The sequence below is a fragment of the Phoenix dactylifera genome, chromosome 4 (genome assembly GCF_051530095.1).
Source record: "Phoenix dactylifera cultivar Ajwa chromosome 4, Ajwa_hap1_PhDact_Kaust_v1.1, whole genome shotgun sequence".
NCBI classification, from domain to species: Eukaryota; Viridiplantae; Streptophyta; class Magnoliopsida; order Arecales; family Arecaceae; genus Phoenix; species Phoenix dactylifera.
Window position 1 is genome coordinate 8,337,474 of NC_143193.1, and position 13,377 is coordinate 8,350,850.

The following is a 13,377-nucleotide window of genomic DNA, read 5'->3' on the forward strand; positions in this document are numbered from 1 at the left end:
CTCGGCTGAGGTGGGAGATTCAACATCTTTTTCTGCAGTCTCATTATTAGTATGTAATTGAAGCACATGTGAGCTAATCTGAGATTTATCATAAATATTTTCTAAAGTATCCCAGATCTTCTTAGCAGATAAGCATGCAGAAATTTCATTAAACTTCGTTTCATGAATAGCACAATATAATATGTTCATAGCATTAGCATTCAATTGTGCTAAGTCCTTTTCATTAATAGTTTGAGAGAGTGTGTGAAGGTCATTTATTATGATTTTCCATAAATAATAGTTTTGTGATTGAATAAAAATGCGCATGCGTGCTTTCCAATATGTGTAGTTTATGCCATTAAACAGTGGAGGTCTATCAATTAACTGTCCCTCTCCTAGAAAACTATCTATTTGAGTTGTCATGATCTTTGGCTCTTGATCGTGAGATCAACAATTAATCTTGAGCACCTGCTCTGATACCACTTGTTGCCCAAGATGACAACCCAAGAGGGTGGTGAATTGGGTTTTCTAAAAATTATGTTTCCTAATTTTTTACTTTAAATTGAATGTAGCGGAATGATAAGATGTTACTTACTTAAGCTCTAGGTAATTATAAGTAATGCAGTGACAACTAAGCTAGAGCAATTATACTATGGCTTTAGAACGCAATTGATCCTAAATTAACTTATAGTTGTATGATCAATTTAATCTATGTAAATTGTAAGAATAGAGTGAAAGCTAAGAAAGTTTTAAACAATCTCTTATACTCAATTAGAAAATAAAGCTAGAGATATTACACAGTCAAGTATGTATGTAAGGCATGAAATGCAAGAAATAAGGCATCACAAACACAAAGATATATAGTGGTTCGGTGCACCCCAGCACCTACATCCACTCCCCAAGACCTCTTGGGAATTTTACTATAATCCCTCAGATTACAGTCGGTTGTTTTACAAGCTCACAACCCAACTTGTTGTTTTGCGAGATCACAACGAACTCGGTCGGTTTTCACAGGCTCACCGACTAGAACCAACCGATTGTTTTCACGGGCTCACAATCCAACCCAGTTGGTTTTTCCAAAGGCTCACCAACCACAACCTTACAACGATTATTTTCCGGGTTCACAATCAACCTAGTTGGTTTTCCCAAAGGCTCACCAACCACAACCTTACAACGTTGGTTTTTTCCTTTGGCTCACCAACAAACCTTAACCCCTTGATTCAATCCCTTGATTGAATCAAGTTACAAGATATTTAGAGCAAGAGTTTAAATCAAGTACAAGCTTCTCAAATAAGCGAATATAGCAAATATAAACAAGTAAAGTAAAGGGAAGAAGCCCTCAAACAAATTTGTAGATGGAGGAACTCGGCTTCTTCTTTACTTGACCCTCTTCTGATTTTGCACGAAGTAGAGGATCACCGAGGCAGCACACGGATGGAGAGGAAGCTTTGGGATTCACTTGGATACTCTTCTTCTCTCTATTTTACTTTGAATGGCCCTTTTGTGCTTATGGGAGATTTTCCGTGTAATCTCTTTGAAATCTTTTCCCTAAATGTTCTCTCCCACTTCCATACCCTGTTCCCTAGCTCTCCTCTTGATTTTATAGCTTTAGAGGGAGTGGAAACAAAAATCTAGCCGTTAGAGACAAAAATAGAGCCATTAGAATCAAGAAAAAACTAGCCGTTATACCTCCCAGCGTGCTGGAGTCGACTCGGCTGAAGTAGGAGTCGACTCGGCTGAAACAGGAGTCACTTGTGAATAGTAGTCTGTCGGCACTGTAGCTGGGAGTCGGCTCCGCACTTTAGCACTGAAGTTGGAGTCGACTCGAGATCACTGTAGCGCTGAAAATCAACTTTCTGTTTTTTTGTTTGTTCTCAGTCGGAGTCGACTCGTAGAGTATCGGAGTCGACTCGAGCACTGTTTCTTGAAACTCTAGAGTGCCAGAGTCGACTCTAAACTTCCCGGAGTCGACTCGAGGACTATTCTTTTGGATTTTTTCTTTGAATTTGCTCCTTCAACTTGAATCCTTTGAACTTGAAACTTGGGCCAATGAAGTGAAGCTTTCTTCCAACTTTTTTGAGAGCTTTTGAGGCCTTCTTGTATTTTTCCAACTTGCTATGTTCCTTGCAAAATAAATTATCTTTCTTCTTGCAACACAAACATTAGTAATTATACTTCAAGATTTTGTGATCATCAAAATCAATCTTTAACTCAATCTTTGGGTCATCAGGTTCCAACTGACTAGGTGTGGCTATTGGTCTGGCATGCGGTATAGGGTTAGGCTGCTCTAACGGACTTATGTAGTGGGAGGACAGCTAGCGTCAAATACCAGAACCATCAAAAGTGGAGGCTAGATATCGATAGAAACTATCAGAATGGGTAGTTATTATATTTAATATAAATATTTGTAATTGTACTTTGTGAAAGAATCCTTTATAATCCAACTTATCAATGTATTTTTATCTTAGCTTACCTTACTAATAGTTCTCTACCTTAGAGAGTGTTAAATGATGGTGACAAAAGTCTTTGATGGTTAAAGAATCTCGACCCATGCTACTCTTGCGTCCTCCCTCGACATCTACTTTTCAGCTGATCTGACATCGGTGGTACACTTACACACCTATCTTTCTCTTTCCTTCCAATCTGTCACTTTTTTTGTCTACCAACAAGTTCCTTAGCACACCAAGGCAGAACTATTTGTGCCATATTTTGAACACATACCACATGACAAATTTAGGCAATCGACATGTAATATTAATTGAAGAAAAGGGATGATATATATAAATTGTCCAAGGTAAACAGGCAAAGGGCCAAGCAAAGATCGGGAGAAAAATTGGTCTAAAGTTAATTATTTTGGTCAAGAAAGCTAAACTTGAGGAAGGATAGTGTTGGCTCTTCAAAAATATAGGCGGGAAAAATTGAAAAGAGCATGCTTAAAAGCTTAGTAGTATTTAAGAACCATTATGTAAGTGGTTTGGTGATGATAACCAACCAGAACATGCAGTCTCGGATACTTAGGAGATTGAGAAGGTATATAAAAGAAAGATGGACGATATCTCTTTCCCGAACAAATGAAGGCATTTATATTTCTGTTTCATATTCTCTTTTACTTGTTATTCTACAGTAGATTTTACAATAGTGTTGGTAGCATTGCATTTAAGGCATGCGAACTCAATATTTTCTTCTTCAAATTCCAGCAATAGACCGATGGCATGCCATGCAGACCTTGGATCGATCACCAGCCTGCAATTCAATTTTTGCTCAGAAAATTCAGAAAACAAGGACACAAGGGCCCAAACAAGTTTTGTGGCATGTCTGGAGGTGATAAAAGAAAAAGAAAAAAAAAGCAAACACTCTTGGATATAACAAATATTACAAAAAGGATCTGCTGAGGAAAATGACCTAAAATTTGTCTAAAATAAGACTTGACTAAAAGTGGAACGGCAAAATAAAAAAAATGCCCCTAGATTGAATTGACCATTAGAATATTTCCAAAACTCTACTCTCCGATAATAGTATTGGAAACTATTTATGTATTTATAATTATTATTTTGTATGAGAATCAAACTCGCCCTTTACCTTAAGTGGCACGGGATTATACTATCTAAACTAAAGTTCAATAGTTACGATAAGTTTTTAATAGATCATTTTATCTACCAGCAAATCACAGACTGCCATGTGTACTTTTTGAGAACGAAAAATGATTCAAGGCCCAAACTTTATACCAACAAGTTTCCTAAACACTACCAACCACATCATATGGCAAAAAATAATTGGTGCTTGATATATCACAATCCACAACCATGGCAGCAATCCTATGAATCAACCAAACCTATTTCGCCATGTGCCCGTGCTGTTTTGTGGATAGAAATTGTTTAGTTCAAGTGTCGGTAGCCATTGAGATTAAACTCCTCCCAGATAAATACCAAACTCTCTTTTCTAATTGCCACTGACCTAAATTTCATCTTAGCTACAGTGTGGAAAATAATTTGAGCTATGTGGTGGTCCATGATTCTCAGAATAAAACAAAGATTCCAACGGGTAGAAACCCTACCACACATACTGACCTCATCCACACCACAGTTGTGTGGGCCCCGAGTCGTTGTCAACAAACACGAGTGCCACTGGGAATTTGTCACTTCATGATTCGCCGACATTTTCAGCTGTCAACACCCTCTCACAAAAACACCATCCACAAAAAGATCGTTCAAAAGCGACAGAGACAACGTAAAGATAGGTTTCACCTCCGTGGCAGACTATGATTGCATGAACTAGGTGCCCGGTGGACCACGGAAAGACGTCACCGTGATTGGGTGCACCACGGGAGGAAGGAGCATCTCAGGGTCCATCCATGGAGGGGCTACTGTCCTCTGTTTCCCAAGATGTCACAGCTTCAGATGGCTGTCAATGGTGGGCCTGCATCATGGCCTCCGGCGTTTCAAAATTTAAACACATCATGCGTCCACCGGTCGGTTGGCCGGAGGTGCTATTGTTGTCAACCACTTCCGTCCATCAGCTGATCCTCGCCCTCTCACCATCAGTAGTTGAATGATTGGTGTCTGCATGGAAGACTCAATGATAGATCATAATATTATTGTTTTCCATGGTTTGATCACTAGTTGTGTCAAGTGGGGATAAATTGGAGTTTCTACGGAGACTAACATGGAAGAAAGAAAAAAAAATAATCTAATGTTAAGTGTTAGAGAGGTACACTTGAGTATATTTTTAAATATTGTTGAGTATATATATAGGGTATATCTCAGAAGAAAGTATGAATAGTTATGATCAGATAAGAAACAATGATGGCCATGATCCACGCCTGATCAATGTACTTTCTCTTTTTTAAGTGGTATAAGAAAAGGCAAAGGCTAGGTTGGATGAACCACAAACGTCCAGTCATCATGAGCATATATAAGTTATACATGGTAAAATAACATTCTTTTTGGATAGAGAAGACCTGGCCACCCTGTCCAACCCCACCCCTTCCCACCTACAAGCAAACCAAGAGACCAGGGACACTGAACCTTTTTTTTTTTCTTTGTGGCCAAAAATCTAAGAGTCCATGCCGCTCTGATTCAAATACTGACCTCTTCATCTAAGAGGCAAGAGGTGATATTCATTTTAATGATTTCAGATAAGTTTCAAAAATATACAATCACCTAACTATATACTTGATATGATAATAAGAAAATAATCAAATTTTCATTCTTAAACTAAAATTAATAGAAGATGCATGCCAGCTAAGGAAGCTGGTAATATAGTTGGTAGTTGTACCAACTGACCTAGAATTAAATCCCATCTTCACAAGGATTGGTGGGTTAAAAGGTACTTGAGAGAGGGGCTATCTCAAAAATATATTAGACTTAATAGACTCATAATAATTTGCGTATGTAAATATATAGACCTATATAAATAATTTTATAGCATGTCAATGATCAAAAACATTACTTTTGTGCCTATATACAAACTATCAAAATCATAATATGTAAGCTAGGCTTCTCGAGAGATATATCACTATCTATTCTAATGCTCATATCTATATCTCACTTTATAGTCCCATGATAAGGTGGAACTCAATAAACAAAAAAAAACTGAAAAGTAAAAAAGCAAAAAGATTAGTGAGTTGTGAGAGGAAGGCTAAGCATCATGAGAAAACTATGACTAGGAAAGGAAATCCAACTTCAACATCTACATGTCAAAATGTGATATCACATGATAAATAAACAAAAAAAACTACGTGACTGAGGGTGATAATGACTTAATTTTATATGTTTGTAGAAATTAAAAAAATCATGGTTTTGGACTATTAGATATTTGGCTATGCAATAAGTTCTCAAAAAGCTCTAGAAATCATGAGTTCAAAAATTTTTTTTATTTCAGGTAATTTTTTGAATCACATTCTCTCTTTTTCTTCTCTTATTTTGTTCTACTTCTGAACTTTATCTTCTTTTTTTTTCTTGATAATGCTAAACTTTGTCTATTAAACTTTGAACAACCAACATCCTTTTAATACATCACAACTTTTTAAAATGTTAAAAATTTATATTCATAAAAGAGGCTTGAAATGTGGTGTCAAAAATTAGAACCTCCAATTGTAACCTCAATATTTTATGAAAAATAAGAAAAATTAGACATCGAATATCTCAAGGACCCTAAACTCAGCAGCATTGGCATTCATCAAGTTTCTCATTTACATTGCAAGAGAGCACTGCCATTCATGCTCTCTTCAATCAATCATGCATGTGAATGCACCAAAATTCTAGTTTTAAGACGAATATAACCTAGAATTTGTAGAAAAATGATACGAGTATCTAAAGAAATAAATCAAATGGTGTCACACATATAAATATATTATCACTAGTTAATGTCTTCACTATAAATATCTTAATAGCAGCTAATGGCTTCACTATCATAAGATATTATTGCTGGACAATAAATATATTAAATAAAACAATAAAAACAATAGCTTTAACACTGTGCTACCTATTGGATTAATTAAACCAACAACAACCCTAGCCCTTGAGGCAACTCTTTTCATACGATGTGGCAGGAAAAAATTTAGCATGACCAATCAATCACCTTCTTGCATTACTTCTGGTATCACTTAAATTGAAGACCGAGTCATCATATTAGGTAAGAGGCAAATGCAAGAAGTTCAGCTCCACACAATTTGAACCACAAACACTCCCGTCTTCATAAAAAGTGTTCGACCCACGCGTGTCCCACGATTTAAGTTGGTGGTCGTCCGGTTCACGTTGCATGCGATGCACTCTTATTTCCGCCGTAATAATTAACGACGGCGATGTCCAAGCGCCGTAATAACACAGCAAACCACGTCTGCCGTTCGAATCATCACCCCAATTCCCGGCGTCTCATTCTCGACACTGTACCGTCTTATCCGCAGTAAGTTTCGGCACGCGGTAATTCACCCCATCAAAGCTCCAGGTACCTCGATGAAATAACTTCCCAACTTTAAGGGCTATTTTTAATAACACGCCCACCGAAGTTGGCCGCAAAAGCGAGGTAACACCTGGCGTACCCATCAAGCCGTTGACCTTAATTTCATCGCCAACCAAACCCAACCATTCCCACTAATCCCCAACTTTAATAACATAAAAAATGAAAATTACGTTATGAATTATTAAATTACATTAATTAACAACATTATCTCGTCAACTAATTGAAGTAATTCACTATTAATACAAAGGAACAAATCACAGGCGTGCGAGCTCTGGAAACAGGGGATCCATGATGGGAAAACAGGTGGAACGCGTGCGCTTATTCACTCCGACCCGCCCCCCGCGGACCCCACCAAACAAAGCCCAACCAGTCTGCTGCTCCGTCGGAACAACATAAGCACCTCGTCGCTGTCCCAGCTGGACTCCGCGGTTGCTCGTATCAGCCGCATAATTTAAGAAGCCCCTCAAAAAAACTTAAAAACTTCTTTGCGCCCATTGTGATACCAAATATTTCCATGTCCACGTGTCATGTAGCTATTCGTAGGGTACGAGCGTAACCCCCGAAAGAGACGTCTTTTTGTGTGTCGTGGCGAGGAATTGGTGCTGCAGGCAGCTTAATTATACTGAATTTTAAAATATGTAATTTAGTACGCTTGTCGATATATAAGAGCGTTAAACGGCCGCTCCGTTTCGTCTCGTTTCGATTTTACTTCCTGCTCTCCCTCTCGAACTGAGGAGAGAGAGAGGGAAAGAGGGTTGGGGGGGAGAGAGAGAGAGAGTGGATGGGAAGAAAGATATGAACGAAGGGCAAGGAGAAGAAGACGTGAAGAAGAGAGAGAAACCCTAACTTGATCCAACCAAGAGAGAGAGAGAGAGAGGAGGAGAAGGAGGAGAGGGGGGATGGCGAAATCGGGGGCGGGGGAGGCGGCTGCGGCGGCGAAGAAGACTGGGGAGCTGAAGAGGGAGCTGAGGAGGCTGGTGAGAGCTATCGCGGAGGACGACGACACCCAGATCAAGACCTTCGACGAGGCGGCGCGGGCGCTCGCGGCGCTCCGGGATGTCAAGTTCGGCGGCAACGGGAACTCCAAGGGGAAGCGGTCGCCGTCGCCGCTGTCGAAAGAGACGAAGAAGGACGGCAAGATCGGATCTCCGGCGATCCCCCAGCACTTCTTGTGTCCGATCTCCTCCGAGCTGATGAGGGATCCCGTGATTCTGGCCTCCGGGCAGGTAAAGATCGTTAGCTTTAGGGTTTCTTCCCCAGTTCTTTGTGGCGATTACGAGAATTCGTATCGGTTAGTTTTGAAATGTTGATTTCGATATGGGAGAATGTTCTTGGTGAATCAAGATTCCGCGGGTTATGCTTCCTGTTCTTGATGTTTTGATTGAGGTTTTAATTCTATTTGTTGTATAGATTTCTGGACAAAGCCCCTTATCTCTGGGTCTGCTTCGTTCTTTTGTGTACCAGTTAAATCAGGGTTTTAAATCTTGGGTTGTTTTCTGTTAAAAATTTGCTTACACTTCGATGAGATTATGAGAGTTTTGGTTTGTGATTCAAAAAAAAACGCGGCCCAAATTGTGTTACAAGAATCTTTTCATTCAACAAATATTGCTGCATTTGTTTTTCTTTGTGGAATTCACAGTATATGTTAAGAACTATTAATCTTGATGGGTTTTAATGTGAGGGTTTTTTAGTTGCCTTTTTTTTCTGGATTCAAGAATCTGAAAAGAATTGGACTATTGATTTAGTGCTTAGATTGTGATATAGAATCAATGGAAGCTGGTGTGAATCTTCCGATGCCTGGGCTCGCTTTAAGAATCTCTAGTCACAAAACTTTTTCTATTGGCTTCTACGTCTATTGCTACTTGAAGAAAGAAAAGATCACAAATTAGACTTAGTTCTAATTCTAATTCACTCTGTATTTATTCTTTTCCTCCTCCATTTCTTGAACCCTTGGGGTTCTTTTTCTAATGCTGGGACTGTAAATAGGAATATTTGATTGAAAGCACTCTGTCACAAGACTGCTGTGTACTACTCTGTTCTTCTAATCGTGTAATTAGCCCTGCTTCTTTGTGTGATTCGCGTTATATGTTTGGCCATGTCTTTTCTTGCAGACCTACGAGCGACCATTCATTCAGGAGTGGCTGAATTCCGGGAACCGGACATGCCCGCAGACCCAGCAGATTCTCCCCAACACCACCCTGATCCCCAACCATGCGGTCCGAAGCATGATATCTGAATGGTGTGCGGAGCATGGCATTCCTCTGCCTGCAGTCGAGAGCCAGGAGGAAGGCCTGATCACGAAAGATGAGCGGGATGCACTCAACGAGCTCCTCGACAAGATCTCTTCATCCTCCTCCATCCCTGAGCAGAAGCAAGCGGTGAAGGAGCTCCGGCTTCTCACGAAGCGCAACCGGTCCTTCCGAGCCCTCCTAGGGGGGAAACCAGATGCAATCTCCCTACTGCTCTCGCTTCTCTCTGTGCCAGGCTTGGATGGCGATCCAGAGCTCCAAGAGGACACTGTGACCACGATTCTGAATCTGTCGATCCATGATAGCAATAAGAAGATTGTTGGAGCCGACCCCCAAGCCATCCCCTTGCTTATTGATGCGTTGAAGAATGGAACCATGGAGACTCGGGGCAACGCAGCTGCGGCCCTCTTCACCTTATCGGCGCTCGATTCCAACAAGCTTAAGATTGGTGAATCGGGAGCCATCAAGCCACTTCTGGAGCTTCTGGAGCAAGGCTGCGAAACCGCCAGGACGGATGCGGCGTCGGCCATTTTTAACATCTGCATGGCCCCTGAGAACAGGATGAGGGCGGTGAAGGAAGGGGCAGTGCATGTCGTCTTGAAGGCCATCGAGGATCAATCTCTCGTTGATGGGCCGTTGGCTATTCTTACTCTGCTATCAGGTGACCCAGACGCCATGGAGCAGATTGCTGAGAGCGGAATGCCTTGCTTGCTTGGCATAATGAGGGAGAGCGCCTGTGACCGGAACAAAGAGAATGCGGTGGCGGCTCTGTTCTCCGTCTGCATGCATGATCGGTTGATGCTGAGGGAGGTTGGGAAGGAGGAGAAGTTGCATGGGACGGTCTCTGCTCTGGCTCAGAATGGCACTTCGAGGGCTCGTAGAAAGGCTGCTGGAATTCTTGAGAGGCTGAAGAAGTCGACGCGCAGCCCGAATTATTCTTGTTAGATGAGGATGTAATCGACGAGGGAAATAAGAGGTGTAGATCGTAATGTAAATATTGCTTGCTTCTGTGACTCCAATGGTTCATATAAAACTACAGTGTTACCATACTGCTTCTCATAGGATTTAATCAAACTCCCTTGCATCATCAGTCATTGCTATGAATTATAATATTAGGCAGGCGGTATGCACCCATGTCATAAAATTATCCATCATAGGACGATGGTCCTTGTCATTTCCCTTAATTTATATAACAACCACCACCACAGGTGCCCTTATGAAGTAACGAACCCGGCCGCCATTCAAACTGCCCTACCCCTGGTCCCCGATGCTTCTACTGTCGTATCCGCAGCAAGTTCCGGAACGCGGTGATCCTCTTTGGCCACCGAATCGAGGTATCCATCCGCCCCACCCATCACGCCATTGACCCGAATCCCATTAATAACCAATCCCAGCTTTCCCGTTCATCATCCCACCCTTTATCATATTCGTCTGCAAAAAAAAAAAGAAAAAAAAAATGTTGTTAACTATCAAATTTTGTTAATTAACAACGTTATAACGGCCCATTCCAAAAAATTTTTTTCACCCCTATTGAAAAGAAACTAAGGATATAGAAAAGTACATTATCATATCCACAAACGAAAATGGAGAGCCCATCCTGCCTCCATTGATATTTTCATCACTCGATCTTTGTCATAGACCGCCACCTGTATCTTAATTGGGCACTTCTGCCCCCTCCACTATCCCCTCTACTGCCCATGCTGGTCCCCCACATTACGAGCAGATGCTTCCACATTTGCTTAGGGATAGAAACAGGTTTGGGCTAACTAGGTTTGTGCAAGCTCTGGGGTCGGCCTGGTAAGATTGGGATCAGACTTGGGCCTAAAATCTAAGACTTGATCAAGTTTCGGAAAGGTGAAGATCTAGCACCAGCCTGAGCACAATCCAGCCTGATGCCTCAGCAATTTTGCTCAACTCAGATTCATAGAATATGTGACTTGAGGGCTTTTCCTGACTTGACATCCTCTAATTAGGATTGAAAGCAAATCCAATTTGGATGGATATCAGTATATTGACTTGACATCCCCACTCTTTGGCCCTAATACTGCTGAATTCCTTGTTGGGGTCTTGTTCATCATCCAAAAGAGGCTAGTCAAGAAGCACAATCACGGAGATGACTAGATGGCATTGAGCTTCTACTATAGATTCGAATCAAGCTCATGTGGATTCCGATCAAGCTTGGGTTCCAGCTCAAGCCAAATCATTGAAAATCCTTTGAGCCTAGACCTAGTTTAAAGTCCAAAATTTTTCACGGGACATGGTAAGAGGCCGGTGAGGCTCGGCTTGGGTTTGGCTGAGAGCGTAGCCTAGTTCCAACCCTACCTTCACAACCATGAATAACAGCTTCCATGCCACTAGCAATCACTCCACCAGTATCTCTACCAACCATGATGGCAGCATAGCCTCCACGACTTCTCCAGCTCCCCAGAGTCACCCGCTGGCTTGTATAAGAAGCATGGCCACACCGAAGGCTAGGCAAGGTCAATGGAGAGGGCGACGTGCACGGCCAAATTTGAGCTCCAGTGGATGTTGTTGGTGGTAAGGAAATCACCATCAATGAAACGGAAAGTTGAAGACGAAGCGGAAACATATGGTTTGTGCAACACGTCGTTTGTGTGAGGACTTGTACGGACATGTGTTTAGTCCCACAACACACATCGGTTATTCGTTGAAAAGATCTTGTCTACTTATGTAGGACTAAAAAACCAAAAATATGTCTTTTATATAAATAGTATTAGCAAGGATCCAGTCCATGGCCCACATGGACTAGGAAATATTACAGTACGGATTCGTTGAGACTGACCGTAGGTAGATCGTGGTACTTCTGATTAAATTTGAATGGATTTAGATCTTTAGCCTAACGAGAATGTTAGGACTTAAACGAGAGGAGTATGTAAGGACTTGTGAGGGCGTGTGTTTACGAGAGGAGTATGTAAGGAGCTGTGAGGGCATATGTTTTCTGTTATGGGGGAATTGAGCCGCCATGCCCCACGTGATCGGCACGCGTATCCAGGAAAGCTACAGCTGCCCTATGATCCAGCACTCCGACCCCGAGTCGGACCTCCTCGGCTCCGCAGCCCGACCCCGGGTCGGCTGCCCTATGATCCAGCACTCCGACCCCGAGTTGGACCTCCTCGGCTCCGCAGCCCGACCCCGGGTCGGCTGCCCTATGATCCAGCACTCCGACCCCGAGTCGGACCTCCTCGGCTTCGCAGCCCGACCCCGGGTCGGCTGCCCTATGATCCAGCATTCCGACCCCGAGTCGGAGATCTTTTGATAACGACAGGCTATTCTCCAGAGGCATGCCGCGGCCTCCTGCTCCACTACTCCCTGCAACGGCTGTACCCGATGCTGCCCACGATCTCCTGTATCAACCGTACAAAGCGGAGCTCCACTACGCCCTGCCATGACCGTACCCAGCGCTGCTCCACGACGCCCCGTAACGGCCATGTCAGTGGCCATTCTATCGTGCCCCACGACGACAAACCCCCCTGAGAGACCTCCCAGCCAGGTATATATGCGGCTGGGGGGAGAAGGGGGGGGTAAGCAATACCTCCCAGAGCACTCTCTCCCACTTGTGATTATCATCTCTCCTCCTCCAATCTCCTCTGACTTGATCGTCGGAGGGCCATCACCACCCTGGTGGTGGTGCAAGGCTTGTTTGCAGGTTCCTTGGCGGAAGGTGGAGCGCAACCAGCACCAACCAAGACAACTCAGGCGGAACCCCGTTCACACCGTCGTGTCAATCGTTCTCGGTTTGGACCACCAGCAACAGTTGGCGCTAGAGGAAGGGCCGAATCTCAGAACGATCGTAATGGCACGGCGAGGTGGTCGCGGAGCTTCCAATGCTTCCGGTCGCGGAGCCTCTCGCGCCTCTGGCCGGGAGGCTGCTGCGTCCCCAACACACTCTCAGCAGCATTCCACCGCTTCTCCTCCCATTCAGACGGTCGAACCTGCTCAGTTCGACCAGCTAGCCCAGCAGGTTCGCACCCTCGCGGAGGCAGTGCAGAATCTGCAGGGTGTGATCTCTCGGGTGCCGCAGCGGGCTCAGGAGCCGCTGCTCCCCGAGCACTCGCCTCTTCCTCACAACCCGCGCTCCTTCCTCTCCCATGGAGAGGAGCGCCGGCGCGGGGAGGATTCTCGAGTGCGGTCCATTCTGCCAGGACCTTCTCATCGGAGCTGCGCGGGG

The 13,377-nt window shown here is 43.2% G+C and overlaps 1 protein-coding gene across 1 annotated transcript; it reads left to right on the top strand.

The window, feature by feature from the left end:
- The first annotated feature begins 7,628 nt into the window (after window positions 1–7,628).
- LOC103722515 (U-box domain-containing protein 9-like) lies at window positions 7,629–10,235 on the top strand. Its single transcript, XM_008813104.6, has 2 exons — window positions 7,629–8,165; window positions 9,051–10,235. The coding sequence occupies exons 1-2, from the start codon at window positions 7,839–7,841 to the stop codon at window positions 10,131–10,133; spliced, it is 1,410 nt and encodes a 469-aa protein (XP_008811326.3). The 5' UTR covers window positions 7,629–7,838; the 3' UTR covers window positions 10,134–10,235.
- The last annotated feature ends 3,142 nt before the right edge of the window (window positions 10,236–13,377 follow it).

Bases quoted from the DNA above. Each gene is read 5' to 3' on its own strand.
- LOC103722515 (XM_008813104.6), top strand. From the start codon at position 7,839: ATGGCGAAATCGGGGGCGGGGGAGGCGGCTGCGGCGGCGAAGAAGACT. The intron at 8,166-9,050 runs GTAAAGATCGTT...CTTTTCTTGCAG, and splicing joins TGATTCTGGCCTCCGGGCAG to ACCTACGAGCGACCATTCAT.